The following is a 27,846-nucleotide window of genomic DNA, read 5'->3' on the forward strand; positions in this document are numbered from 1 at the left end:
GGTCTTTCGGATCAAAGGATTCTCAGGTAACAGGAGAGCAAAATTTCAAACGTGTTTCTGATCCTATGACGTTCTGAGAATCTTACGATAAGAAGATAAACGTTCACGGGCTGCCTTCCAGTAGATGATGCATATTACAAATTGGAAACATTGCAAATCAGAAGAGGACATGCCTCGAAGTCACCCTGCTTTACTCTTCACGCTGTATCATACTGTACTCTGCTTCTAGCGTCTTTCCTCGGCCCTTGTGTTCATTCTCAGCCTCATCTTCTCACCACTCACCGAAGATTCCGCAGAAGATCACCCTTCTTGTGCCAGACTGGCCGCGATGCAGCATGTGGTGGTTCATGTTGTGGTTGTGCATTTTCACGGTGCTCAGTCGGCATGTGAGCCTGATTGTAAGGTGAAGGACTTGTCGGGTCGGAAGCTTGTTGAGCAGACTGGACAACGGAGCCTGACGCAAAAGGAATTGGCTGGTCCGCAAATCTATCCTCTCCTGGACCATAGAGTATATCTTGCATCTTGGTCCATTCCTGTCGAGTGCTACTCGTCGGGTCAGTCTTTACCTGGCTGGGAGGCCCATCTGGGGGTACGAACTCCTCCATCAGTGCTTCGATAGACATATCCACGAAAGGTACATCAGGAAGGGTGCCGATTAGTTCAGAAAGGTCTTCGTCCAGTTTGGAAGATGTGTCTTCACCTCCCATCAGGTCCAAGTCCATTGGGTCACGTGCGGTCTCGGGAGGGGGCGAGCTGAGATGGTTGGGAAATGTATTAGACGCATCATGACTGGTGGCGTTAAGTCAAGGTTTGATACCGGTAATTTGATGTTCCTCGATATCTTTGATTGAATGACCTGATAATTCGCATTTGGATCTGAGGTATTGACAGTTGGAATATTCAGCAGACACTACCTCCTCTCTTGTTCGAACACAAGCGATGATGCATCTTTGCCCACTAGACTGACATCTTGAACATCCCAATGGCAGCTCAGCTAGTGCGTCGTACCATGGAGGCCCTTGCCATGCAATCACCTCCTCACCTTCAAGATAGAGTGAGGCGGGCGCTACAGGAGGAGCGGTGGGAGGAGTGGCAAAGGTGGCGGAAGGTCCATTCCACTCATGGCTTCCGGTAAGATTGAAATGATTCAACCGATCTTTAATCTTTCCGACAGCTCACACTTTGCATGCGCTCTGCGACAGCTCTCGCACGCCAGTGTGCGGTCTCGGTCCCCGTACCACCGTATTTGAACTATACATGGTTCTGTGGTATTCGCCACTCCAGAACATCGTCGGCACTTTCGGTTCATGGTGGTCTTGGCTTCATGCCGGCCATAGGTACTTGTCGTCCACACTAATGGTGTACGTTGCGTGGTGTTGCCGGATTCTGACGAGTACCAAGAGACCCAACTGGAAAAGATGGTTGGGATGAATTGAGATCCATCTTATGGATCACCCCGGAACTGAGGCAGTGTATGATGACTTATAGATTGACCAGGAACAAGAAGCGGTAGTAGATATCATATGTAAACGAATGTGTTATTATAGAGATGTCTGACAGTTAACCTCAAAGTTTGTGGCAGAAAGGAGGATCACGCAGATTGCAAATCAGAATTATAGATTCTCAATTGCGCTTCAGGGATCTGATCAAAGGGGGAAAGAGAATACTGTAGGACAGACCGCTTCGTCTTCCAGCCACTCGACCTCCTCTTCCCTCTCAAAACGCATTGTCTTCCTCACTTTTCTAAAGTGACAGACAGATGACAAAGACACGATGCCGTTGCAAGATTATTGCTCATCCGTCAAAAGCATGCCAAAGAACAGTCATTGGGAGTGTAAAATGACTCTTGATACGCTGCAGCAGCTTTGCTTGTCCGTCAAGTTATTCTTCAGAATGCCACAAAGTGGCGTTTCCGCCTAGTCTGACAGTAGGCAGCAGTGAAAGAGACATTGGGACTATGACTTCAGTAAATCCCTGATGTCAAGGGATATGCACCGTCCACACCGATCAAAGGAACGACAATTGCATACGTCAGATGATGACATTGACCATGAACACCAACTCCGAACCCGTAAGAGACAGAGATGATATCTTACTCATAAATTGTCTCTTCTAGGGCGCGTAACTCATGTCATCCCCAAAGACTGTACACATCGTCCTTTTATACGTGCACTCAACGCCATGTCCTCACAACAGAGCACTAGCCCTCTTCACGACGTGACATCGCTTTATGCCCAAATATCTCCCTTGGTCTCTCCTAATAACCCTTATCTCTACCCCAAATCCAAGGTCAGTGAGATGGATCGGACGACCGACCTGACTTTTGAAGCTAAAGAACAGCTCGGTGCCGAGACGGAAGGTGAATCATCAGACCGCGCAATAAGGTCTTCGCCAGGATCATCGTTACGAACAGAAGACTGGACAATCGAACACTGTGAACCTCCCACGCAGAAACATGGAGCGTTAGAGCAGGCATCTGGGGGAAACCGGTGCACGGCCTGGTCAGAGGGTACTGTTAATGTCATATCACCAAGTGTCAGCATCGCCCCTTCCAGCGCCGCATCGGTCGCGTCTAGAAACGATTCGTCCCGTCGTACTTCGTCTGCTTCATCGAGGGGTCGTATTGGAAAACGAGGGAAACAAGGTGAGTCACGACTCTATATCAAACAATACAATATAGATTTTCCGTTAACCTTTGTATGTTATACCTTGACGGTGGAAGGTGGTCATAAAAGGCGATCAATGAGCAGAACGATCTACACTCTCCAGAAGGAATTGGACGAGGTGACCAGACAAAACGATCAAAACATCAAGCAGAACCATAGATTGTGGGAACTCATCGGGGAGATGACGTCCGAGAATCTCAAGCTGATGACTCGAGTTGATGATTTGACACAAAAGAATCGGACTCACCAAGCAGATCTCACTTCAGGCTATACTTGGACTGAAAAGCTCATCAGACAGCTAAGTGACAGGACCGTCTCAGTATTCGAGCCATTGGAACTGGCCAACTCCCAGATGAAAGATAAGTTAACGATGCTGGAGGAAGAAATTACGCGACTGAAGTGTGGTTTGGGATATGGTGCCACGGCTGTACCCTCATAAAATACAGGCAGCGTCCACAACTCAGTTAGAGGCGAACTGAAACGGTGATGAATACTCACTATATTCATGAGAGTGACCATTGCACATACCGTATGTTTTGATAGAGGATCTTGACGATTAGCAGATTTGTTAATAGCAGTTGGGCTGAAAATAGCATGCAGGTTATCTTCTGTATGATCGAAATACTGTAGATGCACGCATGCAGACTGCCAACTATTTACACCTGTGGTCGGGTGGTCGTGTGTCTCAGAGTGTACACACGCGTGTCTCCTACTTATGATATGGCCTTGTAAAACAATGGTTCAGCTTGTCCATCAAAAGCGAAAGACGCCTCGATTGTCGGAGCCACTGCCAACTCCCAAACCACAGTCCGACTGAAAGGACGTCGAAGCTGGATCATGTCAGCCATGTGAAAGTATGTATCTACCTTTCTCCTCCATGTCGCCGTGTGTGTCGACAAGGGTAAGTCGTGGTATCTGAAAGATGGATATTCCCCCACCGCTGATATCATTATTCATCGTTCCACCCACATCCCATCTTGATTCTTAATCATATCATCATCGGTTGAGCAGACGCGTCCCGCACACAATCTGTACCATGTCCTTCATATCCGCTAATACTGCCACCCCGAACGATGAATGTCCGCCCACTAAATTATGGCGAAGCCATTTTCAAACCACCTCTGTGGACAGAATCACTGATCAAACATCTTCCTTCGGTGGCAACATTTGGTCTCGCGATCCCCACGGCAGCTTTGGAACTCCAACCTGTCATAGTGGATACCAAGATGCTCAGCTCAATGGGTCAATACTCCCTCAGACACCTGAAAGCGATGACGATATTTCTTGGTGCAATAAGTCTGTAGATCCCGATGGAACAGGTCTCCATTTCTTGTCCTCATGCAAATCCGCTAGACCTACTGGCACACGCTATACACGCAGTACTATGACCAAATCGTCTGTTGCGAAATACCGACCTAATAGGGACAAGACGATGACCCAGCAAGCCAGAGATAAAAAGCGGGCAAGAGGTGAGTGAAATCTTTGACAGACATTTCCCCCCCGAGCTTGAACACGGCGTCCCATACAGACCGAAAATATACCAGAGAGAGAAAAGAACGTGAAGGCGCAAAGTTGAACTCCCTACATGAGACTATCGCAAAGTTAGAGCAGGAGAAAGAAGAGTCTGAGTTGGTAATTTCCAGCATGTCTGCTGAGAAGGGCCGGATGTCGAGCAAGATCGATCAGTCATCAGAACTTGTCGACAATTTAATGACTATCATCTCGGATATGTCATCCCGATGCAATACGCTGCAAGCTGAGAATGACTCGCTGCGAAATGCAATAAAGTTTTACGGTCCTAAATGCTCTCATTTTATCCATCAAATGTCGAACCTGTCTAACGGGTTTGCAGGTGCGATACAGATGAATGACCAGTACAATGCTTCAAGAATTAGGGAGTTGGAACAGCAATTATCATTTGGTTGTGATACTCCCAGCTTCTCACTGGACACAAATCAAGTGGAGCAGGTGCCCAAACAGGAGAGCATGGATGACCGTACTTGGTTGAGTGGGACTTAATATTCTCTCAGCCACGTTTATTCGATATTTCCCTTGTTTGTTATACACCGTAGTTCACTGTGACCATTTCATACTTTCCCATCTCGTCAGTACACAGGCTATGTCAGTTCCTCGTTCCATGCCATGGATGTTATCGTAGAAGTAAAAAGTTGTCATGCGAATAGTATAAGATCGGCATGCTAACGATCGTATGTGTATGTACACCAGTACATTCTCCCAATTCCTGCCATGCATCATATCCTAACTAATCTTAAAGTAAATAGCTTAGAATCTGAGCTTGGAGAAGACTAGAGGGGAGGAAGGCACAATCAGCTGTGCACAATAGCGAAGGAGAGGGATAGCCGAAAGTCAAGGCGTGATAGGAACGGATAGGGGATGAGACGGGAGCAAAACACTTACACCATCTGTTGTTTCCCTTAGCGTATCTCTCCTCGAAAGCCTTCTTGATGGCCTTCTTGGCATCCTCACGTTGGGTGGGTTCCTTGAAAGTTTCGCTAGAGACTGAACCTTTCAATGATTCAAGTTCGAGTTGGTATCGGGTGGGGAGGAGGTGGGCGTAGTTGACAACTTTGATGAAAGGCTTGACCTTTGATCGTCTGGCGATTCTCTTCTTACCCATGTTCTTGGTTACTTTGAGTGGGTATCTGGAAGGGGAAGATCAACATCAGCGAATGATCAGGTCAATCGTGAAAAGGAGGTGGTCCAAGTAGCCTGAATATCGTAGATATCCTTTTCCTTGCTGGCCGTTTAAAGAGAACCCCACTCACCGCTCAATACCAGCAACAACGGCGTGAGGGTAAGGCCTCTCCTTGGTTCCGTCATCGGATTGCTTGATGACAACAACCTTTTTACCGGCTTGTCGACCAGAGAGGACGACAGCGACTTTTCCGGGCTTGTAGACTGTAAACCAGTTCCGTAAGATCAGCATTTGTCCATAGATTGGATGATCCTTCTTTCCAGATCGCAGTTTGATCTCGTCTGCCGTCGACGCTGGTCCTTGAGATCCCCGGCTCTCCACCATTCGTCCACTACCTCTCATATCCATCCATCGTCCAATCGACTATCCCAATCTTCATTACCCTTGTTTCCCATTCCCAAAAACACCATCTAGATCCGTTCCTGCTATGCTCCACCCTATTCCAGCGTCGACGACACAGACCCTTCCATTACTACAGCAGCATTGTGATAATAACGACACTCACCTGTAATGAATTAAATAGGTCAGCATACCGTTCATTTGACTATCCTAACAGTGAAAGATGTTGACTCACTCTTAACCATCTGATTGAGCGAAACAACGAGAAAGCAATCCTATCAGTATCCTGTCCTTCTGTGTCCTCGTCTTGGTCAAGGTGTTGATGGTGATGGTACTCACTTTGATAACCTGTGAAGAACCCGTTAGTGATGGATGAGACTAATTAAGAAGGATCAAAATGTCTGTATTTCTTACTTTGATGAATTCGCACCCAATCCACCAAACAGCAACAGACTGGACTGTGTGGTATCGTATCGTATCGTATGATACACTATGGCAACACCACCAAAAACCTGCAGATCGACGGAATCAAATTTCACTTTGATACAACATTTCGAGCGGAGTTTCTCGGTGATTTGTTGCTCTTGGAGTGGCAAAACTGCAAAGAGAGAGGACTGCGGCGCAGACCGCCAAGTGACTCAAGACCTTCTTACGTAATTGATTAGTTTCTTATCTTGCCATCCTTTGGGAATCCGTTGAGCCGGTCCAATCCGAAGTGGATACAGAACATGCTTATTCCCCTGATGACTGGCAGTTATCGGTCACTTGACTAGAAGAGCGCGCAGGTAGAGAGACATTGTTATTCGTACTCATTGTTTTCTGATCATCACATATCAAGGCGTTAGGACTCTCGCAAGTCGAATTGTAAAGATGCCACCCAGTCCGACCCCTCGCATGAGGTCATCCTCCATAACACCCAGCTCGCAAAATAGGGTAGCTTGTAAACGATGTTCTATCCGGAAGAGAAAGGTCAGTCATCCATTCCCCCTGTGTCTGATGTGTGCTCTGTTCTTGTTTACCTCATAGCTGATGTTCTGTGGACCCACAGTGCGATAAGCTACAGCCACGATGTACAGCCTGCGTAGAAGCTGATGTGGAATGTGAATCCGGAGTCAAGGGAGTTGAGAGGAATCTTCTGATGTCAGTACCCATTTCCATTCCAGCCAGAACGAGCCCAGCCGATGTACTCTATGATTCTTCAATAGGCAGACCCAAGAATTGCAGCGGCGCATAGACTGGCTAGAAGGGCTAATAAGGGACAACCGACCTTCGCTACACGATATTAGCTCCATATCGACTGGGTCTCCTCTGATCCCACACGCGGCCCCTTCAACAGCGCAGCCAAGGCAGGAGGGATTTGATCTCCCAACGTTAGTATCAGCCGGTATATCTATGCAGAGAGCAGTGAACATGCCTGATCAAGGATATGTCCACGGTTTGAGCCCGAGCGACAATCGGTTCAATTCCGGGGATCTATCGATATCGTCAGCAGCTCAACATCCTAGATTACCTTCCATTGAAAAAGCCTTGGAGATTGTGAACCTATTTCTAGCGAGACAAATGCAGAGTCATCATTGTGTGACTAAAGAAGGCATAGAAGAAGATCTTAGGCTGGTCTATGGAGAGAATGGGTTGACCGATCCCAAATTGGCAGGAAGCAGGTTTAGATGCTTTTCGGTTATCTATCTGGAGACGAGTCCGGCTTATCATGGGGGTGATCACTCGTTAGAAAGGAGTATCGGATTGATGTGCAGAAGTCTAGCTATGAAGGAGATCTCAAACGTACTTGCCAAAGAGGACCTGGTGAGTGTTGCATCTCTGATCATTTAAACAGAACCAAGTAGAAGTGACTTATCGCTGACGAGCGTATTGGCGGGTGTCTTAGACCGCTGTACAAGCTTTGACATTGTTATGTATATACGGGGTGGACATACCAGGAGGGCCGAGTCTCAGTCAATTGGTCGGATTCGCAGCTCGGGCCGCCATGTTGATCAATATCCACCGTCGTGATGATATCTACATCGCACCCATGTTAGGATCAAATCAAGACAAAGCTAGTTTTCAGAAGCATAATGAACTGAGAAAGAATATATTCTGGGCCATTTACTGTTTAGATCGCTTAGCGAGTTTCACTCTGGGACAGCCTCTATCTATCAGAGATAGCGATGTTGATGTTGACGTGAGTACTTATCCAACTATGTATAGCTGGCTAAAGCTGATACAAATGACGTATATGTTCCATCTAGCTTCCATCTGACCCGACATCCCAAAAGAATGACTCACTATTAGTAGAAGTCTCCGGTACAGCCCTTCGTCGGCATCAGATCCACCTACGTCGATTATACGGGATAGTCAGGGAGACGTTTTATTCGGCTTCGGTCAACTCGAGTAAATCGATGGAAGGGAAAGAACAGGTAGTAGCAGATTTCGTACGTCAAGCTCAAGCATGGTATAACCAAAGTCCATTGAAAGCTGCTTTCGTGCCTATATCAGAAGCTACCGTTTCTCGTCAGGTAAGCCGGTCCCATACTCTGATGGCAACCGGATGCTGAATGCTTATATCATGTCGTGATATGTGATTAGGTGGTCGACGACATATCATACCATCAAATGATAATGGCCGCTCACCGACCCTCACCCCTCATACCCGAAATTCCTTCTTCATTCGTCATGACGCTTAAATACTCTGCGAGCCTATCGATCGACCTTTATCGACACTACTGTAAATCCAAGAAAGTATTGATCATTTGGACTCACCTATATCAAATATTCATGTCCTGCACCACCCTCATATACTGCTTCAACGAATTCCATCAGCGGAAAGACCTGGTAGATCTAGATGAGAACGAGATCGACATTAGGATAGAACAATGTAAAGACCTTTTGGCGAAGTTTGGGACCTCATGGCCCGAATCATCAAGGTATCAAATCATGTTTGATAATTTAGTCCATTCGTTTAGATCTCAAATTCAGAATCAAGATAATCCCACGGCGGTAAGAACCGATGAAGATCCAATTGATCTCGCCATTTGGGGTAATGGCGATATTGCTGGTACTACCACGATACCATTTGAGAGGATATTCGATAATAACATCGTGAGAGATTATACCGATGGTGAACAACATCAAAATCAGCCTCAAGGTCAACAGATATTCTCGTCCAACACGGTGCTGGAGGCTGAAGGCGAAATATCACCCTCAGTCAGAGATAACAGTCAGATAGAATCACAGCCCGACGTCTCCATTTTCGATCTGTTCGGTAATTTCCCGATGCTAGATCCAGCGTCAAATACGGATGGTTTACCTGAGGCAACAACGGTAACTACGACAGACCAATTGTTCGGTTCGATGGGACCGCCTTGGGAATACTCGCCTGGATCTTTGGGGTCGATGAACTCTGTGATGGGCATGTAGGATCGGATGTGACTTCACGTACGTGGCCGAGTACACTGTATATCCTGGATTATAGTCATAAAGTATGTACAGTATGAACATGTAATTTTGGAATGTCGTTCAATCGAAAAGACTTCATCATAACGACCTTGAAACATCCTTTTCATCACTCATGTATGAAAGCCTATATAACGATCCAACAACTAGATACCGAGAGAACTACAAATTGCAAATTCCGTACGATCCACTAGAGACACTAAACAACCTGCAACCATTCCCGAAATCAATCTTCACCAAGTCTTCTCTCATAACCCCATACTATCGGACAACCTTCGTCTCACAACCGCTAAGCTGTCCAGCCTATCGTCGACTCTGAACAGGAACCACCTCCAATCCATCCTGAGCCTGCTTGTTATCCGCCTCGTCCTCATACGCATGGGGATGTTGGACCTCTTGAGCTTGATCGGCGTATATCTCTTGACCGATCTTCTGGTTTCGAGGTCTACATCACAAAGATACACATCAATCAGCATGAGTCATGGGTCTGTGAACATGAGAGAGAAAGACTCACCTGACATATCTCATATCGATGAATCGGATCAACCAAATTTCAAACATTACGAACAACCACATTCCAACTGTCAATTTCCATCCGATTCTATAGTGCGGAGCTTCCTTGGCTGGCCAAATCAAAACATTTGCCCACGAATTCACACCATACCATGTTGCAGTGCAACATCCAATGATGAACGCTCGCATCTCCGAGTCGTGAGGTGTCATATCACTCAACCACGCGAAGAGTGGTGGCGAAGTGGCGATGAATGAGAAACTCAAGAAATCTGAAAATTTCACACAATGTTATCAGTCAAAAAACTGAGGACGGATGTGAGGAGCCCACTCACAAGAGAAGTACTTGGCTCCCATCGAGACGTTCCATACTGACATGATGATGCCGGGAATCAGACCCAATACCTATGATTACGATCATCCCCGTCAGCTCTCATCTCATCAGACTTGAGTGGATCGAAGCTCAACAGTGAGAGAGAGGAGGGGACACTCACCGCCTGTGCGAAGATGATGGCCCATCGAGTCTGGAAATAATCCGATGCCCACCCCCATCCCCAGACCAGGACGATGGAAATCGCATATCCGACCATGGGCAGCGCATTGACTTGAGCGACTGACCAGACGGCAGTCCCATCAGGGTTCTTGAGCGATTTTAAGAATAGGTTGAAATCTATCCACACGCTTGCGTTAGCACTCCCACAATACCTTCACGGGTGAATGAGAGGATTTTCGCTTACAGAGATATCCTTGTTGGGCAAGCTGAGCGGTCATGTAGAAGATAGGGAACAGGTAGAGTTGAGGTTGTTTAACAGCCCTTACGATGGTGTGTCTATCGAACTTCTTGTTGTCTGCTCGTCGGAATCGGAGACTTCGGTCTTGGGCCATTTTCACGTGTTTCTCTTTGAGCCAGAATGCCCAGGGGCTATTGGATCGCAGAGTCGCATGTCAGTACATGACTGTGGACTGGACTATCAGATAACCGGTAAATATGACTTACTTAGGTCTGGAGGGATAGTCTGGGATCAGGAAGAACCCGCATGCAGCCACTATAATGGTCATGATTCCGTCGATCAACTATGAGTCGGAAGATCATCATATCAGTCTTTGCCTCTGTAAAGCGAGGTGAAGGACACTCACAAACATCCATCTCCAACCTCTGATTCCAGATTTACCATCCAGACCTTCATATATAGCAGCTTGGAGACCACCGGCAAGCTGGTCGAGGTGAATAGAAATAAGCACAATGGTCCTTTGTTACAAGAAGATGTGGAACACTTACCATACTTCCCACTAAGGATAGGAACAGATGTTATTGAGATCAGCTACCGGGCGTAGGGTATTCGAGGACGGGCACTCACTCCACTGGGAACTGTGGTAGAAACTGATCCTCAAGGCTAGCTCCGAGGGGGTAAACCAACTGGAAAGGAGGAAGATGGCTCCGGGATAGGCGGAAGCTAGATGACCCAGCAGACAAGGTCAACCGGCTGAGCCTTTCGAGCCTCGACCATGTTTGGCTCACCTTCAAAAGCTCCTACTAATGCTCGGAGGGCGTAGATTTCCTTGACATCCTTAGCGAAGAAGAAGACGATGGTGAGGATTCCCCTGTGCATGTGCAACAACAAAGTTAGCGAATGATGGAGTGACTTTAAAAATGCTTTGAAATAAACTTCTGAGAGTGGCCACTCTCTCCATTTTCATGTGATGATCTGATAAAGCAACACTTACCAAGTGAATTCCAGTCCGGGTAACCACCATGAAGGTCTAGTCCAAGTCATCATGATTTGCGAGGGCTATGTCCGGGACGACGTCAGCATACCACAATCGAGGATTTCTCGAATCGTTAAGCGGTATCTCAGCTCACAATGACGAAAACAGCATATCCAACGTTGAAGTAGGTCGTAAAATAGTTGTATTCGTTGGCCTTGATATTGAGATCTGGCGACGTGCGGGTACAGTTTTAGCGAGTGCATTACCGACTGAAACGTAGGTTGGGAACACATACCTTCTTTCATACCTGAGACATACGCCGCAGAGATATCTACGCGTACCGACGTTCCTGTTCAGCGCCCAACCCAAATCGTTGGCGAAAGCTCGACTCACTCTGTTGGTCCAGCCCTTTGATGATTTGCGAGATACAAACATAAACCAGCAAGATCAAGTCTAATCTCGCGACGAACAGTCTCTCAGCTTTGGTCTTGACTTGTACTTCCGCACCACTAATCACATCCACCCGTTTGGCCTTGTCTTTGCCATCCTCTTGGTCGTCTTTGGCCATGACCCCAGAATCATGTTCGCGGTCAATAGTGTAAGGTTGGATCTCGTCCTTCGATTGAGTTCGATTCATCGTGAATGAATACCGGAGTAGTCAGAGTCCTCGTCAATGTGTCGCCGTAAAAGGTATGTCGTCTGAATGTGTCAGTACAGTGACGATCCAGAATCACTTGAGCAGTTGAGATCAGGACAGAAGAACCATCTTGATCCAACGAGTGGATGGGTGTTTATACCTTTAACAACCCAAGTATCAATCGGATCACCGGGATCTCTTATCAGTTCCAACCAGACATTATCGGATTCCAGTCCACCTCTCAAACCGGTCCATTCAACCCGATAATACTGAGCGGACTTTTGTCCGTCTCTATTTGGCTCTGTATTCCAGTTCCCCAGTCAAGGGTCGGCTAAAATTCCACCAATCCGGGGGAAAGTAGATAACCTAATACTCAATTCTTACCCTGAAATAAGAAGAATTGACTAATGAGGAAAGTGTAGAAGGGGACTGTCCGATCACCTGTCATGTGATTTGGGGAAGCGCGAATGACTGGGTAAACCGAATGACAACTTTGGCGCATTCCGATGCGATGGTGAACGTCATACCTCAACATTGGATTTGGACAATTCTCCACTCGAGTGGTATCTCACAATGGCAGTCGTCGGACGGATGTCCATTCGACAGATGACAGCAGGTCGTCTCTGACAACATGCTCGGGCCATCTTTCGACCCGAGAATGACACTGCATCATTTCGAGACAGACATGACGGACTGCGCGGGTGGACCGAGTGGACATGTTCCGCTGAAGCTGCTCCTTGGCGATACATTTAAGAAGGGAGTGAGATAAGCCATGATCGCGACTGGTAAAGCATCACTCAGCTCAGCAACGAGACTCTTAAAGTCTACGCTCTGAAATAAACCACACAAAGTCATTCAACCTGGTGAGTCCATCCTACAAGCCAACCTGCACTTGCAAGGTTGCTGACGGGGTCTGGCTTTAGACTCCCTATCCTCCAAGACCTGACATACGCTCTCATACTCGACCGTTCTGCAACACCCATATCAACCATGTACGTAACACCGCTCATACGTCCGCTCGTTGAGATCTGTGCTGATAGCCTCCTTACCTATTGCAGCCACCATGCCCATCGCTACGCCCCTTCCCAACATCAACGGCCATACCTCCCTCCCCAACGGTCCAACCAAGCTCAACGGGCATACCCCTACCCCCAACGCCAACGGTCATCCTAAAATCAACGGCCACTCCCACTCCCAAGGCGTAGCATTCACCGAAGCGCGTCTGGCCAAACCCCCCAGTAAACTACTCCAGCTATACGAGAACCTGCCCACAGTCATCCGGGAGAAACGTCAATTCGATGCCTTTCTCCAAATCGACCTCGCCCACCTGGTCATGATAACCGAACAATCCATCATCCCGCGTTCCATATCCCGACAACTCTTTCCCGTACTACTGGACATCCGATCCAGGGGGGCTGACTCGGTCCCGCTAGATATGGATAAAGGGACGTTACTCCTTCAGGTCGAATCTGTCCTGGCGTCTCGGCTGGGAGAAGACGTGGCTGGGATGTTACATACCGCCAGATCTCGGATCGACCAGGGTGCCACTGCCAGACGTCTCTTCAAGAGAGATAAACTTTTGGGTGTTATGTCGTACATCCTGGACCTTCAAAAAGTTTTGATCAGGGTAGCAGGTGAAAATAAAGATACGATCACCCCCACCTATACGCACTTACAGCATTCCCAACCAGGTACTTTTGGGCATTACCTCCTCTCATACGTCGATAAGTTACACGAAGATTTCCAAAGATGTCAAGATGCGTTCACTCGGGCCAACCGCAACCCCCTAGGCGGAGTGGGATTATCAGGAACATCCTGGCCTATCAACAGAGAACGAACTACCGAATTGTTGGGATTCGACTCTACGATCTATCACTCCAAATTATCGAGAGAGGCATTTTACGCAGCCGAGATAGCTTATACCCTGTCGTTCGTAATGGCCACGCTCAACGATCTAGCCACGGACCTGCACTTATTCTCAAGTGTGGAATTTGGGTCAGTGGAATTGGACGACTCATATTGCAGTACGTCCAGTATATTCCCGCAGAAGAAGAACCCCGTCACACTCGAAGCTATCAAGGCCAACGCTGGATCATCCGTCAATTGGGGGTCTACCGCCCTAGCCACCTTCCGAGGAGAGGGGACAGGAGATCAGGGGATCAGGTCTGTGCCCCTCTTAGACGGGGCGTTCGAGACTACCTCCAATATGCTGGAATTGATGGGCGGGATCGTAGACACCCTCCAAGTTAGAGGGGAGAGGATGAAGAACCTCTTGGAGAGTAGTTGGTGCACTTCGAGTAATCTTGCGGATGTCCTGGTTAGGAATAATGGATTGTCGTTCAGACAGGCTCATCATGTCGTGGCGAGGTTGGTGAGGATCTGCGAGTTGGAGGGTGTACCTAGATCGAAAGTTACTGGAGCGATTCTGGAGAGAGCAGCCGAGGAAACGCTGGGGTACGCTGTGGTCATGTCTGATGGGGATCTTCAAGCTTCTTTGGATCCTCAGGAGTTTGTTAGGACTAGGATCAGTGCGGGAAGCGTTGGGCCGGGTGAAGTTGCGGAGATCCTCAGGTTGAGTGGAAATGCTTTGGAAGATGATGAGAGGTGGTTGAACGAGAAGAAGGAGCAGATCAAGAGAGCCGAAGAGAAGCTGAAGAAGGCTATTGATGTTATCATGGGGTGAGATCCGTAGATTCAGCTTGGCGTAACGTATTTGTAATCAATTCATGTTTTTGTGTATATGGTAATGCTATGAATCGATGCCTGGCTTGCGAATGTGTTTTTCCGTGCACGTTGAGATCGCGAGATTGAGACTATCGCCAGTACTGGTAATTACGATCCACTGCCTAAAGTAACGCTGCCTTACTACTAGTAAGAAGCATAGATACAACATTCCACATATACATGTAAGAATATAAAGCCAAATACAACTTCAACGTGACTGTCGATCCGACTTCTTGATATCATATCTTCAATCCCATTGTAATGCCCCAAGACTCAATACAAGAAATGATAAGTACTTCCCCTCTCACTCTCACGATGGCGCCACATATGGTCTGTGCATCTAGACTTTCCCTTCAGGACACAACCGAACTCAGTCCTCCATCATCAACCACTCCAGCGACCCCTTTTTCAACTTCTTATTCCCAAACTCATCTTCAATGCCATCGTCCTCCTCATCGTCTTCGTCAGAATCAGCCTTCTTCTTCTCAGGTTTCTTGGGGACGGGTGGTAAAGCTTTAGCGGGAGGACCAATCTTCTGATGAAGAGGCGCGATCTTGAGCTTTTTGGTGAGACCTGATCGTCTGTGGCCTCCGAACTTCGCTAGGACGGTGTTGAGGTCGTTACGGGCTGTTGTGAGAGCGATGAGCACGATCAGTCTTACTTGATAACAGTGTATATATGTCCTGAGCGCAAATCGGATGTATCACTCACGCGCTTTCCACCTGATCCCACCTGGTGCAGAGGGCGTACCATCTTTCGATACTGGTCCGGGCGAGGGACGATGTGTGATCGAGGAAGCTGAGGGTGTGGACATGTTGCTTGACGTAGCTCGAAGTGGTGGGCGAACGGGTGATTCGGATTTGGCAGGTGGAGAAGGCGGAGGGGGAGTAGGTGATTTGGTGGGCTAAACGCGAACATCATATCGATTAGTCAGTAACCATCGGGATACAAAGATCCGATGATCTAACTCACCTCTTTCGGTTCCTCCTCTTTCTCTTCTTCCACTACTTCCTCCTCCTTCTCATCCTCGGCAGGCTGCTCGGGCGCGGGCTCAGGCTCAGGTTCAGGTTCAGGTTCAACAGCTTTCTTCTGAGCCGCTTTACCTTTCTTCACAGGTTCTTTCTTCGCTTTCTTCGCTTTCTTCGCTTTCTTGCCTTTCCCTTTACTTGAAGGGTCAAAATCTTCATCCTGATCATTATTGTCATTTATCGGTACCATATCAGATTTCCTTTTCTTCCCTTTCGTTTCGGCAGGTGTCGGTGCAGCCATGACTACATCCAAAGGAGGAGGCGGATTGTCACCCTGATCATTATTCTCCTTTTCCAAGGAGTCTTCAATTTCGATAGGTTCCACCATTGATCCTCTGTCAGAAACGACACTCTTCTCTTTCACAGGCGATTTACCTTTAACGGGCGATTTGCCTCTACCAGCATTGACGTTCGCTTTCGCTTCTTCTTCCAACTTCTTCTTCTCTTTCTCTTCCCTCCTTTTCCTCCTCCTCTCTTCCTTTTCAGCTGCCTCTTTAGCTTTGTTGTCGGCGACCCTACTTGAAACCCTCCGTGAACTCCCGTTGGTCATTGCCGACGAAGAAGGCTGGTTGATACTCTTCACCGGCGAGATCCCACTCCCATTCAGGCTATCCAGAGGATCGGGCGAATGATGTCTGTCCCCATTCTCACGTTGCTTATTAGCTGAGGAAGGCCTCGATCTAGGCAATACCACTTCCACTCGCGACTTTGGGGTGGGGACATTCGGTATCGCTGCAGGTAGAGGCGTACGATCCTCTACTGACTCCTCTTCCTCCTCTTGATCCGAGTCATCCGACAGAACGATATTCTTTCTTCTCTTATTTGGCGATATACTTCGTCCGTCCCTATGCAAGTTGGCGGGCGGTTCAGCGGGTGGTGGAGAGGACGACATGACTATGTTATTGGTTCTTTGGAGCTTCTTCTGGGGCGAAGGTGAATTCCTAGATGTCGATAGTCCAGCTTTACCATATGTTTTGACGACATTTGGTCTCGCATCGGGTGTGATGGGAGGTATACCTGATCCTTGGGTGGAGGAGAACAATGGTCGATTCGAAGAGAGCTCAGTACTGCTCACGTGAGATGGGCCGTTGGGAGGCAAGGGGGATGACCATGCTGGACTTGCGATATTGGATGAGCGGTGGGGGAAAGAAGTGGGGATAAGAGAGTTGCTACTTCCCGAAGAGGCTGGCTGGTTGGGTGTGCTGAGAGTGTGGGTTGGGTTGATCGCCTGAGGTGGATGGATAGAGGGGGATGGGAAAGATTGGATCGAGGTGTTGTATGCAGCTATAGCAGTGAAGAACATGAGCTACGCTAATACCCTCGTGATATAAATAAGAGCATCTAGTAAATACTCACAAGAAGAACCCTTCCCGCTCCGACTTGCACTCCCAGAACTACCCTGTATACTATCTGACCCACTAGGCGCCTTCATGACATCCTCGGGTCTGACAGTCCCTACCGAAGTTGGTAGACCCCCATACCCATATCCTATACCCGTATGTACATCGCTCGACCCAGCTCCATCAGGGGGTAGATAAGGTCTCAATTCCATATCCTTTGAATCTTGCGTTTGGGTAGTACTCGTATTGCCTGAACTCAAGTTGAACCGTACAGGAGGTGAGGGTATGTCTGTCAATCGGTTTACCTCTTGGGTGGAGAGTGATAAGGCTATGGCTAGTTCGGCTGCTTCTCTTCGTCTGTGTGAATTGAATGACAAGATATCAGTGAAGGTAGAGAGTAGAAGTCGGATTGGAGAAAAGATAGTCGCGTCACTAACCTGGACATGAATGTTTTGAGCTTGACGTGAGAGAGAAAGACGAGCACGGATGTTTTTGGGTAAATGGAGCTAGTGATGTTCTTATTGAGTGATGTGATGGTCAAAGCGCAAGATCGGAGCCGAGGTTTCGTCTACTACTGATAAGTATTCACAATGATGTTTTATGTTTTATGCTGGTGCCGATGACAGATCAAAGATAGCTTGTGATGTGTTCGTTGTTATTGTTATTTGTTTTTATTTTTGTTTTTGCTTTTGCTTTTGCCGCTGTGAATGGAATGGATGGCCATGATATCGTTCATGACCCGAGATGAGGTAACCCACCATCAAACATCAAACGACGCGTCCAAAGTCAATGACGAGCGGAGATTGCCCTGTACTCCCTGGGGATCCCGTTACGTAACCCGTTTGAGTGGTTCATCGATTGTTCAAAGCATCTCGCAAGGTCAACCAAGTCCAAGTTAGACGAGCTGATCACTTTCTTTACGCTTCATCTTATCTCACATACAACGCACAACATAGTCAAGATGGACGACGCAGCCAACTCGGGTATATCAGAACCATTAGACTTGGTAAAGCTATCTCTGGGCGAGTGAGTAAATGCATCACTTTCTTCTTAAGGAGAGTTGCATCTTTTGTGCTGATCTAACATGTTTCCTTGTGTTACAGGAGAGTATTCATCAAGCTTCGAGGGGATAGGACAGTGACCGGTGTACTGCATGTAAGTCAGAATCAGCTTTCGAACTAGTTCTTTCCATTGTACGAGAGGCTCGCGAAACTGATCCGTCGTGATATAGGCATACGATGCACACATGAATGTAGTTTTATCTCAAGTGGAAGAGACGATACATATCGTAGATGTCACAGAGGATGGTAATCCCTTACCGCCAAGGGTGAGTGTATGATTTACCTTCTCTGATCCTCTCTATGATATCCATCGTCAGCCAAAAGCAGTGTTCAGTCCAGAGCATCTTGCACGATCTTTCTTCCCTCTAACCCTCTAATCCACGTTATTGCACCCCCTTCGTCCCCCGTCCTCATCATTACAGCATCGCTGGCAGAAATCATATACACTTTGCTAACTCTGCCACTCTTACAGATCGAGAAGCGTAATCTCGAGATGTTATTCGTAAGAGGAGACGGAGTGATCCTTGTGAGTCATTCTTCTTCCGCCTCCCATGAGATAGTCCTTCGAGACAAACGCTTGTATCTGGACTGTCTTGCCTGAGCTGATATTGAATGTCGAACAGATATCACCAACACAACAGTGAAAAAACCCAACTCTCATAGAACTCGACTCGAACTTGATCGCCTCCGTAGCTTACAGTAGATTGTAAAAGCAAGATATCCCAAAAACATGCAAAATATAACGATGACCTTTCTCTTCACATCAACGGTTTAGGCATACTGGCCTGATGTCGTTTGTGACGAACAATCACAGAGAATGTATCTATTCAGCAATAACACAGAGCAACGATTGTCATTGGGCATTCTGGTATGCATTGATACACAAGACAATAGGGATAGACCTATCGTCGCATTGTCAGGATCTACCTGAATCATTATAGCTACAAGGGTATACCACAAACAACACATAATAATGGTAAAACTATAATCGTAAATCTAGGTCATTATACAGTATCTCATCTCATCGTTTATCTGACCAGTCTAGAGGTATCAGCCAACCATCTTCCACCCTGACAGGATGAGGAGAACGCAACACTCACGCATCTTCCCAGCCACTCTCCCCAAGACACCCTGCCAACTCCCGCTCTTACCCATCGCATGTCCTCCTTCCTTCACACTGTGTTCTTGAGCCTCGTTCTTACTGCTTATCCTCGTTAGGAACGGTTTACTAGACTCGTTCCGCTTCATACCCATACCCTTGCTTAACCAGTGTTTCTTCTCCTTCTCCTTTTCGACTGATTTTACCGGTACACTCTGATCAAGATGGGAAGAAGCCTTGGTATTGGGTGAATTGCCGTTCGATTGATTAATGGGAGTTTCGATAATTGTGGGTGACCTAGTCGGGGGTTGTGGAGGTTCGGACACAGAAGGCGTGGTAGTGCAAGGACTATCCCTATCCTGCTGCACGACGTTGACCTCTTTGCCCTGTATTCCTGACTTTTCTTCATATCCCTCCTGAGCTGACTGAACCTGTCCGCTTGTCATCTGATCGTCAGACCCTTCGCCAGCCCGTTCATCCGGTCTACGGAGCTCCAGAACATTCTCAGGACTCTCCGACAACCCTCCTTCCCCTTGTCTCATTCCCAAATCCAACCCATTCTGCAACCTCGCATTCGATATTCCCAACCCCTCCAGCTCAGGCACACATCCCCCATCCTGTGACTTTGTAATCTCCATAACAGGGCTCATAACTCCTATCTGCGTCTGCGACTGCTCGTCCAGGATCGGATCGCGAGGCTGTTGAATCTTGACGTCCAACGACGGTGAGATCGCATCCATAGGCGATTTACCCTGATTTGGAAAATCGAAACTCGTACTTTTCCCTTTCCGTAACAACCCCGCCGAACTCAGGCTCTTCCTCTTCGATCCCCTCTCACTACCCGTCCTGAAACTCAAACTCAAACTCAAATTCTGGTTCTGATTACTGCCCGCACCGGTCTCCTCGTAATTCTTCTCTGCCCATTGTCTAAGCGATACTCTGGGACTAGGCGGTAATCCCGAGAAAGACGATGTACGCGAGTGCGAGTGAGATCTGCCGACGGAGTTGAAGTACTCCATATGGGATGATATGGATGGTGAGCGTGCTGAGGGGATTAATAGGGAGTTGCGGATGGGCGAGGAGGGTATAGATGGGTTGGGTGTGTTGGAGAAGTCCCATGAGGATGCATGGGATAGGAGGGATGATTTGGTGGGGACTCGGCCTGCGAGGTGAGAGATCAGCATTGATATTGTGAAAGACGATACGATATGGTTCGGGGAATCGATAACTTCAGACGAAGGACGAAGAGAGTAAGAAGAAAAGTAACGAAGTAGTATTCACGTAGCTCTTGACGCTGTGCTAGAGGCGGTACGTCGGCTAGATTCCCGAGACTGTCAGCTGCGAACCCAGTGTACATCTTCACTCAGCTCACCGAGTAGAGAATGAGCCAAGAATGTATTCTTCTTAGCGCCCTTCAACCAATGATGGTCCATCAAAGCTTTGGCCGTTGGTCTACACCAGCTCTCAATATCAGCTTGATCCGTGTAATTCGAATTTCAATGGCACTGAATAGTAGGAGATTCCAATGCCTTTGTCCGACTCACCTAGCCACCGGATCTTTGTTCAGACTTAGATCAATAAACTCTTTCATCAATTTACTGTATCCTCCCACTGATCTATCTAGCGTAGGCGAAGGATCGGTGATGATATGAGATAAAGCTTTGTTGGGTTTGTACTTCCACCCCGGCACGGATCCGTGTGCCAATTCTACCCCAAACAACCACATCAGCAATCAAAGTTCCAGCAGAGGTCCATAGCTGGACAGCCAAGGGAGTATGGAGGCAACTTACCAAGCAAAGTTATCCCCAAACTCCATATATCAGCTTTCTGATCATACTTCTGTCCAAGTATAACCTCAGGTGCCATCCAATTTGGCTAACATGACTCTCGTTCTATTCAGCGCTCCCTATGCATATCTCGATAGGACAGCCATGTGCAGCTCACCGTACCAACAAAGCTCTTCCTTTTCTTCAGATCCTCTCCACCCTTAAACCCACTTTGGTTCGTATCCACCTTTCCCGGACCAAATCCATTCTGCTGGATCTTCGGCGTCTCATTTTCATCGAATCTCAGCTCATCCGCTGCTAATCTGGTTTTCCGACTTCGTACAGGAGAAGGAGGAGCATTGAGATCGCCGCCGACGCCAAAGTCAGCTAGGAGGATGGTACCGTCCTCGTCAATCAAGAGATTTCCGGCTTTGACGTCTCTCTAGTGGTATCAAACCAAACAGTCAGCACTCCCATAACATGTGATGATAGTATCAGGAGACATTACACTCACATGCAGAAACCCATTAGTATGTAGATATTCCAGCCCCTCCAACACCTGCCTCGTCACACATTTAATCTCCTCTTCATCCAATCTACCGTTCTGTTCTTCCCCCTCTCCGTCATCGTCATTCTTATGCTTACGATGGCCTATACGGAACGATGGGAAATGATGTGTCTTGGGAGAAGTGATCAGCCTAGATCTCCAGGATAGGATTCCGGATAATGATCCGCCGGGGATGAAGGGCGTGACGAGACAGATGCGATGATGGTCTGGTGGAAGGGTGAAGGTAGATAGGATTCTGCAATGAGGCAATGGAGCCGAATCAGCCTACAGCCTCTGCCAGACACGGATGAGCGGCGTGACGGACATGGTAGTGTGATCAAGTTGATAGATGGTAGTATGACGAGGGTGGAGCTCACCTGAGTACGTTGGGATGTCTACACAAGCCCAAGAGCTTTATCTCCTTGGCTAGAAGCTCGACATCAGGATGTGACGTCGATACTTTTATAGCACAGATCCTTTCATCCACCTCCACTCTATTATCTGGAAGACTAATCGATAGACTAGGTCTCCCATTCTTTGGGCGCTCATCGCTCGCTGTTGGAGGTGTGGTGGTTATGGTAGAGTTGGTGGATATAGGATATATCGATGAAGGGATGGTGAATATCGCTTCGTAGACTGTTGATGAGGCTCCGAATCCTGTATCGTACGTATCCTAAGCATCAGCCCGAGTAACATCAAAAAAAGGGGGGGGTAATGGTACACACCTATAGCAGGACCAAGTTCGTAATCGCCAAAATCGGAAGTGAAGACATTCCAATGACTGTCGTCCATCATGCCTCGATGATGGGGTGTCATATGGAGTATGTTGATGTTATAGGGTGAGAGCTAATTGAAGTGTTGAGCAGCTTGGTGGGACGTTTTTTTTGATGATCATTGCTTCTGGTCTCATAGCAAGCTGTATGTATGCATGTATAAACAATGGTGATGATGATGGACAGTAGTACGAGTATTCTTATTAGCTTTGTTGTTGTTGTCTAGTCCTCAATTCAAGCCAATCTGACAAGGGACCACGTGGCCCTCACCACTATAACCGGCGGTCTGTGTCTGTGTCATCATCGGATCAAAGTAGATAACCGAGGTGTACACACCGTGCCTTGGCTACAACATACTGTAGGTTGATCCGATAACGGCGGGGTGAAGAGAACAGAGAACATTACGGATGATCATCTTGGCATAACGTAGTAATGTAGTAATGCATTCACATAATAACAGTGTACCCTCTTGTACAAGACAAGTATCAAACCAAGCAAAAGAGTGTCATGATAATCTCATTCCAGGTCATTATCGTCAGATCATTATTTATATATTATACTTGGTTTTTTCACGTCACTTCACTTCTCCAATCAGTCTACCTTTCTACCGTTCCCCTTTCCTTTCCTCAGTTGAAAAGCCCCAACCCTAATCCCATGCCTATCCCACTCCTAGTGGTAGTAACCTCACTATCCAACTCAACCTCCTCATCATGCATCATAATATCCAAAGACGGCTTCCTAGGTACGAAATCCATCATCTCTCTTCTCTCCTCTCCCAAGTCTAAACCCAATCCCATGTTTGGTCCAACTTCCACCTCCACCTCCATCTCGTACTCCCCATCTTCCTCTGAATGGTCGTACTCATGTTCCTGGAATTCCAGGGAATCTTCAAAGAAGGGCGTATAGGTTTGAATGGGGGCTTTCGGGATTGGCGCATTAATAGGTAAGGGGGGTGAATCCCCCGGCAAAGAGGATGACCCGAACCCTTCAATCATATTGACCGAGCGGAAGGTCTCTATCGGGGGTAGTACCTGTTGGGAATGGGGGAAATGTCTGTGATAGCTCTGAGGACTATAGGGGTATTCAGGGGCGATCTTTGGCAGGTGGTGGGAGGGGAAGAGCCCCGCTGTGAGGGGTGGCGAAGGCATGTAAGAAGCTGGGGAATGGTCGATATCGATGGTTAAGGGGAGTTTTGCTGGTTTCGTGAGATTCAAGGGGGAGGGTTTGGGTTTACGAGTGATGTTCTGTAAACGCAATTCCAGAAGTCAGTCAAAGAATAAGTAGCAGTGCGATTAGAGTTGCATCCAAAACAGGTACGTGGCGGGTACTCACAGGATCTTTGATACTCTTGTTGGCCAGTACCTTCCTCCCATTGCTGCAACCGGTTATGTCCCTCTGAGCTGAATCCTTCTCTTTCGTCTTGGTGATCTTCCTGGTCTTGGGTTCTTTTCGTCCAGTTTCAAATATGAACTTGATCTCTCTCTGTGGCGGCTGGTAATGCTGCTGTTGCTGTTGTTGAGGGGCATATTGCGGGTGGGGGTGGGGGTGGGGGTGAAGAGCTGAAGCGGGAGCTACGATAGCCCCAGGAGGAGGGTATGGTAAAGGATGGTTGGTAAATGGTAATGGCAATGGCAATGGCAAGGGTTGAGGGTGATAGTGAGGTGATGGGAGTGGTAATGGAGATACATGTGAGAAAGGCGAGTTATCAACAGAGACGGTAGAGTAATGTCGTTTGTTGGTTCTCGATACCATTTTGCTAATCATGAAATTTCGTATAGACAAAGCAAAATAGTTGTAGCAGCCGTATGAAGTGATTCTTAGCTAAGACGGATGAGTCAAGTAGACCTTTCCTTTTATCTTTATAACTCGAGAGGTAGTCTTGCTCTTGCTTTCTACTCCCTGTCTAGACCAAAGAGGAATAGGCACGATGGGATTCTGATGACGAATCTGACTTTTTTGGCTTTCGCTTTACGTTTGAAATATACAATCGATCACTTGTTCAGTTCGGCAGACCAAAAGTAAAGTGTAGAGCGTAGTGCGTAATCTTATCGTAACGTAACTTTAGTTCGAACAGAGGAACCTGGACACCTGGACTTCTCCCCTCGTGTCTGATATCGTGTCGTAACGTAACTCGTGCCGTGTGGTGAGGTGAATAACAAAGTCTATCTTGTATGTCGTATGTCGTGTGGTGTTGCTTGATGACGCTATTAAGGTGAGGCGAAATTGGTAGGTGGTCGTAAAGTGGATGTGGAAATCGTTCAAGAGTCGTTGTCGTATACAGTGATGGAGTAACCAGCAGAAAGCAACCGATGTATTATAAGATCTATATTATAAGTTAGAGAAAGAACACCTAAGGAAAAAAAAGGATACGATTAAGCTAATTATATGGTGACTGCAGAAGAGAGGGCCATTGAAACAGAAACAGCTGTAATGATATATACATATCTCAACTTGCTCATACAATGTAATCTTCTCTCACAGCAAGCAGCAAGCTATGTCGATCATTTCGTTATTGTAAGCCCCCTATTCAATCTTTTTCACGCTAGTAGTTCTAAGTGTCCCGTCGATATTTGAATAGGAGGCGAATGGCCAGTGTCTCAGAATCGCAGATCTCGCCTTTCCAGTAAGCAAGCTAGCAGTGGCAAGGCAGGACCGTACGTCATCAGATTAAGCCACACTATACTACCAGTATCAACACGTGCGACGAAGGTCGGACAGGGTGATATTCGGGGAAGATACCGTTTCAAGTTCTGTAACGTCTCACAGTGGCTTGGGGCTTGACGCTTGAAGAAAAGGATGAAGTGAAAATAAAAATGAAAACGAAATTCAAGGTAAAGTTACGGGCACCATCACGAAATGTAATATCGTACGCGGTCTATCGCCAAGAGGATGAAACGTGGGGAAAGGCAGAATTATGACCTCAGATCTATTCGTACTCCTCTTTCTAGGTTTTTGCCTTTCTTGGGCTTGTGTTTGTTTGTTTTTTTTTTTGATTCCAGTGCTGTGCCTTTTTCGTTTTTACTTACGACTCCCTGGTGGAGAGTCTGGTGAGTGTCTACTGATTCCCGCACTTGTGGGTCCTTCAAACCATGTGATCTTGATCTGTCTGTTCTTCTCCACAAGCTAGCGAGGTCCCATTAGTCCAGTCACCCATATTCGTCATCGTTGGATCTCCGAGACATATGTATTCGGACATATGCAATCCATTCAATCCAATTAGTCTCTTTCCTCTTTGAGACTCCTGGACCCTTGAAACAGATCTCTACGCATTCCCCCTGGTGGAGCTAGAATCCATTGACATTGTGAGATGCCGGAAACTGGGCGACTGCGATGCCGATCTATTCATGCACGACGCATCTCCAAAGGAACCTACAAAACATCTTCCATCCTCACTCCCAAATTCTTATGGACGTCTAACCCCATTTGACGTCGCTTCGCAATTTCCGTACGTTCCGCTTCTACCCTTCTCAGTTCTGCTATCTTCTCCTTGGATAGGAAAGTCTCTTTCTCTTTCGGTGCCGAAGTCTGCGATAAAAGGTACGAACAAGTACAGGTGATTAGATTATATCCCTTCTGTTTCCGAAGTTTGGGACGTCTATCTCGGAAGCAAAAGGTCTTCGGGATTATAAGGGGTCAAACTCCAGATCCAATGGAAAGGATTATCATGTGGTGTGAAATTGGAGAGGTACAAAGAGCGCACATGATGGTAGTACACGAGGTGAAAAGGAGAAACTTCGGTCAATGCGGAGATCTAGGACGCTCTGGGGCCACATGAGGTTCAAGATGATGACGGGATTAAATAGGGATATCATGATGAGAAGAACATGAGGGGAAGCGTGGGGATAGATAGGTCCACAAGTCTGAAGGATATGTTGTCCAGGTGCAAGGTTTGAGGGGCAAGATGACCTTTGATCGTGAAGGTACGAGGGACTCGAGGCGATGACAAGGCAGAATCCAGACTTACCCTCAAGCTTGACGAATGAGCCTTCATGTCCGCTAAAGGGTCGTATCCCCCACTCTCGTCCGGCAAGGTCTGACCGGAACGTATCAAGTTCATCTTGAGCTCATACTTGCTCATGTCGTAGTACTGCGTTCACGCGTATGGAAGTCAGCTCAAGACCTGTAGGAAAGGGTGGCGAACGTCAAACCGGCTTACCTTTTCATGAGGGAGAGTTGCTGCATATCGACCACGTCATCAGCTTGACGCTACTCATTAATGTTTATCGACTTACCAGTATTATAATCCTCGACGAAAATCGCAAACTCCTTTTTCGTTCGATCCTTTGATATAGTCTCTGGATTGATGGTGCGTTCTTCTACCAGCCATGCTCGGAATTCCTATCAGTCAGTAACATTTGATCAGCGCTTGCCGCTATATGTAAAGAATTTGGACAGATCGTGAACATACGGAGTCTTTCTTAGGAAGACTGAATAGAAAACGGACGGATTAGCTCAATGGCGATATATCTGATTCTGATGAGAACCGCATGACCCACTCTATCTCGGTTATAATCCCATACTGCCCCCATTTAGCTGTAGACGAAGCGGTACCTCTTTTCTTCTACATAATCATGTTAGCTTCTTGCGAGATCCGGCGGATTCATCCAGCACTCACTTTATCTTTCTTAGCTTTCTTCTTCTCCTTCCTCCGTTTTCTTTCCTACGCGACCAGATGATGCACCTCGTCAGTCCAGCACATACAACGCAAGCCAGTGTGCAGACGTACCTCTCGATCTTCTTTATCCCTCCTCCTCTCCTTCTCTTTCCTCCTCCTACGTCTCCTCTGGTCCTCGCTCTCGCTCTCGCTGTCACTTTCAAATCCCGAAGAGCCGGAAGAACTATATGATTTTGACCGTGATCTGTGTCTATGTTTACGGTGCTTTGACCTTCTTTCATCTTTATCTTTGGAATGTCGATGAGAAGGTGATCGCGATCGAGAGCGAGAACGACTTGCGAGTGTCAGCTTGACCAACAATGGAAAGGAAAGGACAAAGGGACAGAAGGGGGTTCTGATTGGGTGGAGTGGAAGTGAAGCACGAAATGTTAAATCAAGGTGTGGATATACTCACCTGTACTTGTCCATGTCCCTACGTGATCTATGTCTTTCCCTCTCTCTACTCCTACTCCTATCTCTATCCCTTTTATCGTACTCGCGATCACCTCTGTCCGAACAAGCATGATATCTTTCTCTATCAGACTCTCGCGTTCGGTCCCTACTTCTGTCTCTTCTATCGCGCCCTTCGTCCCGATCTCGGTGAAAAGACCGCTCAGTCCCTCTCCGATCGTCCATGATAGGTGCTATGATGATACAATGACTGCTGGTATGGTTGTATGCGTAAAGTATCGTTTTATGTACAAAGGCGGTTATTTTCGAGTTGTGAGTGTTACTCGTATGTTGAAAGGCAGGTGGTGGAGGCGGTCACTATAATAGTTACTGTAGTGATTGTGGCAAACCAAAAGACACGTGGCGCAATGCCCGTGAA

At 47.3% G+C, this 27,846-nt stretch overlaps 12 protein-coding genes across 12 annotated transcripts; 5 read left to right on the forward strand and 7 right to left on the reverse strand.

Annotated features, from left to right (window-relative positions):
- Window positions 1-278: 278 nt before the first annotated feature.
- Window positions 279-722, reverse strand: I302_102930 (uncharacterized protein; the record flags this gene model as incomplete). Its single annotated transcript, XM_019188299.1, has 1 exon — window positions 279-722. One exon carries the CDS (start codon window positions 720-722, stop codon window positions 279-281), a length of 444 nt encoding a protein of 147 aa, XP_019051177.1.
- A 1,459-nt stretch (window positions 723-2,181) lies between these two features.
- Window positions 2,182-3,105, forward strand: I302_102931 (uncharacterized protein; the record flags this gene model as incomplete). The annotated part of the gene is made up of 1 exon (XM_019188300.1): window positions 2,182-3,105. The coding sequence occupies one exon, from the start codon at window positions 2,182-2,184 to the stop codon at window positions 3,103-3,105; it is 924 nt and encodes a 307-aa protein (XP_019051178.1).
- Window positions 3,106-3,739: 634 nt separating this feature from the next.
- Window positions 3,740-4,685, forward strand: I302_102932 (uncharacterized protein; the record flags this gene model as incomplete). Its single annotated transcript, XM_019188301.1, has 3 exons — window positions 3,740-3,880; window positions 3,964-4,135; window positions 4,195-4,685. The coding sequence occupies 3 exons, from the start codon at window positions 3,740-3,742 to the stop codon at window positions 4,683-4,685; spliced, it is 804 nt and encodes a 267-aa protein (XP_019051179.1).
- Window positions 4,686-4,949: 264 nt separating this feature from the next.
- On the reverse strand, window positions 4,950-5,706 carry I302_102933 (uncharacterized protein; the record flags this gene model as incomplete). The annotated part of the gene is made up of 3 exons (XM_065869587.1): window positions 4,950-4,972; window positions 5,085-5,329; window positions 5,453-5,706. 3 exons carry the CDS (start codon window positions 5,704-5,706, stop codon window positions 4,950-4,952), a joined length of 522 nt encoding a protein of 173 aa, XP_065725659.1.
- An 885-nt stretch (window positions 5,707-6,591) lies between these two features.
- I302_102934 (uncharacterized protein) lies at window positions 6,592-9,135 on the forward strand (the record flags this gene model as incomplete). Its single annotated transcript, XM_065869588.1, has 6 exons — window positions 6,592-6,690; window positions 6,770-6,861; window positions 6,927-7,524; window positions 7,607-7,900; window positions 7,968-8,234; window positions 8,305-9,135. The coding sequence occupies 6 exons, from the start codon at window positions 6,592-6,594 to the stop codon at window positions 9,133-9,135; spliced, it is 2,181 nt and encodes a 726-aa protein (XP_065725660.1).
- A 339-nt stretch (window positions 9,136-9,474) lies between these two features.
- Window positions 9,475-12,025, reverse strand: I302_102935 (uncharacterized protein; the record flags this gene model as incomplete). The annotated part of the gene is made up of 14 exons (XM_019188304.1): window positions 9,475-9,616; window positions 9,686-9,953; window positions 10,017-10,086; window positions 10,176-10,351; window positions 10,419-10,603; window positions 10,679-10,755; window positions 10,819-10,896; window positions 10,961-10,971; window positions 11,040-11,135; window positions 11,201-11,283; window positions 11,407-11,471; window positions 11,543-11,616; window positions 11,684-11,719; window positions 11,782-12,025. The coding sequence occupies 14 exons, from the start codon at window positions 12,023-12,025 to the stop codon at window positions 9,475-9,477; spliced, it is 1,605 nt and encodes a 534-aa protein (XP_019051182.1).
- Window positions 12,026-13,088: 1,063 nt separating this feature from the next.
- Window positions 13,089-14,708, forward strand: I302_102936 (argininosuccinate lyase; the record flags this gene model as incomplete). Its single annotated transcript, XM_019188305.1, has 1 exon — window positions 13,089-14,708. The coding sequence occupies one exon, from the start codon at window positions 13,089-13,091 to the stop codon at window positions 14,706-14,708; it is 1,620 nt and encodes a 539-aa protein (XP_019051183.1).
- Window positions 14,709-15,119: 411 nt separating this feature from the next.
- On the reverse strand, window positions 15,120-17,329 carry I302_102937 (uncharacterized protein; the record flags this gene model as incomplete). The annotated part of the gene is made up of 4 exons (XM_019188306.2): window positions 15,120-15,376; window positions 15,461-15,653; window positions 15,722-17,061; window positions 17,134-17,329. The coding sequence occupies 4 exons, from the start codon at window positions 17,327-17,329 to the stop codon at window positions 15,120-15,122; spliced, it is 1,986 nt and encodes a 661-aa protein (XP_019051184.2).
- Window positions 17,330-18,078: 749 nt separating this feature from the next.
- Window positions 18,079-18,822, forward strand: I302_102938 (uncharacterized protein; the record flags this gene model as incomplete). The annotated part of the gene is made up of 5 exons (XM_019188307.1): window positions 18,079-18,143; window positions 18,221-18,272; window positions 18,349-18,444; window positions 18,651-18,704; window positions 18,802-18,822. The coding sequence occupies 5 exons, from the start codon at window positions 18,079-18,081 to the stop codon at window positions 18,820-18,822; spliced, it is 288 nt and encodes a 95-aa protein (XP_019051185.1).
- Window positions 18,823-19,199: 377 nt separating this feature from the next.
- On the reverse strand, window positions 19,200-22,406 carry I302_102939 (uncharacterized protein; the record flags this gene model as incomplete). Its single annotated transcript, XM_065869589.1, has 10 exons — window positions 19,200-19,219; window positions 19,279-20,439; window positions 20,559-20,594; window positions 20,650-20,729; window positions 20,822-20,984; window positions 21,068-21,152; window positions 21,222-21,485; window positions 21,558-21,846; window positions 21,968-22,247; window positions 22,316-22,406. The coding sequence occupies 10 exons, from the start codon at window positions 22,404-22,406 to the stop codon at window positions 19,200-19,202; spliced, it is 2,469 nt and encodes an 822-aa protein (XP_065725661.1).
- A 583-nt stretch (window positions 22,407-22,989) lies between these two features.
- Window positions 22,990-24,115, reverse strand: I302_102940 (uncharacterized protein; the record flags this gene model as incomplete). The annotated part of the gene is made up of 2 exons (XM_019188309.1): window positions 22,990-23,607; window positions 23,696-24,115. The coding sequence occupies 2 exons, from the start codon at window positions 24,113-24,115 to the stop codon at window positions 22,990-22,992; spliced, it is 1,038 nt and encodes a 345-aa protein (XP_019051187.1).
- A 1,617-nt stretch (window positions 24,116-25,732) lies between these two features.
- Window positions 25,733-27,653, reverse strand: I302_102941 (uncharacterized protein; the record flags this gene model as incomplete). The annotated part of the gene is made up of 9 exons (XM_065869590.1): window positions 25,733-25,888; window positions 26,328-26,450; window positions 26,520-26,539; window positions 26,596-26,701; window positions 26,772-26,790; window positions 26,860-26,924; window positions 26,979-27,023; window positions 27,090-27,312; window positions 27,433-27,653. The coding sequence occupies 9 exons, from the start codon at window positions 27,651-27,653 to the stop codon at window positions 25,733-25,735; spliced, it is 978 nt and encodes a 325-aa protein (XP_065725662.1).
- Between the last annotated feature and the right edge of the window lie 193 nt (window positions 27,654-27,846).

This window comes from Kwoniella bestiolae, chromosome 1, assembly GCF_000512585.2.
Source record: "Kwoniella bestiolae CBS 10118 chromosome 1, complete sequence".
NCBI classification, from domain to species: domain Eukaryota; kingdom Fungi; phylum Basidiomycota; class Tremellomycetes; order Tremellales; family Cryptococcaceae; genus Kwoniella; species Kwoniella bestiolae.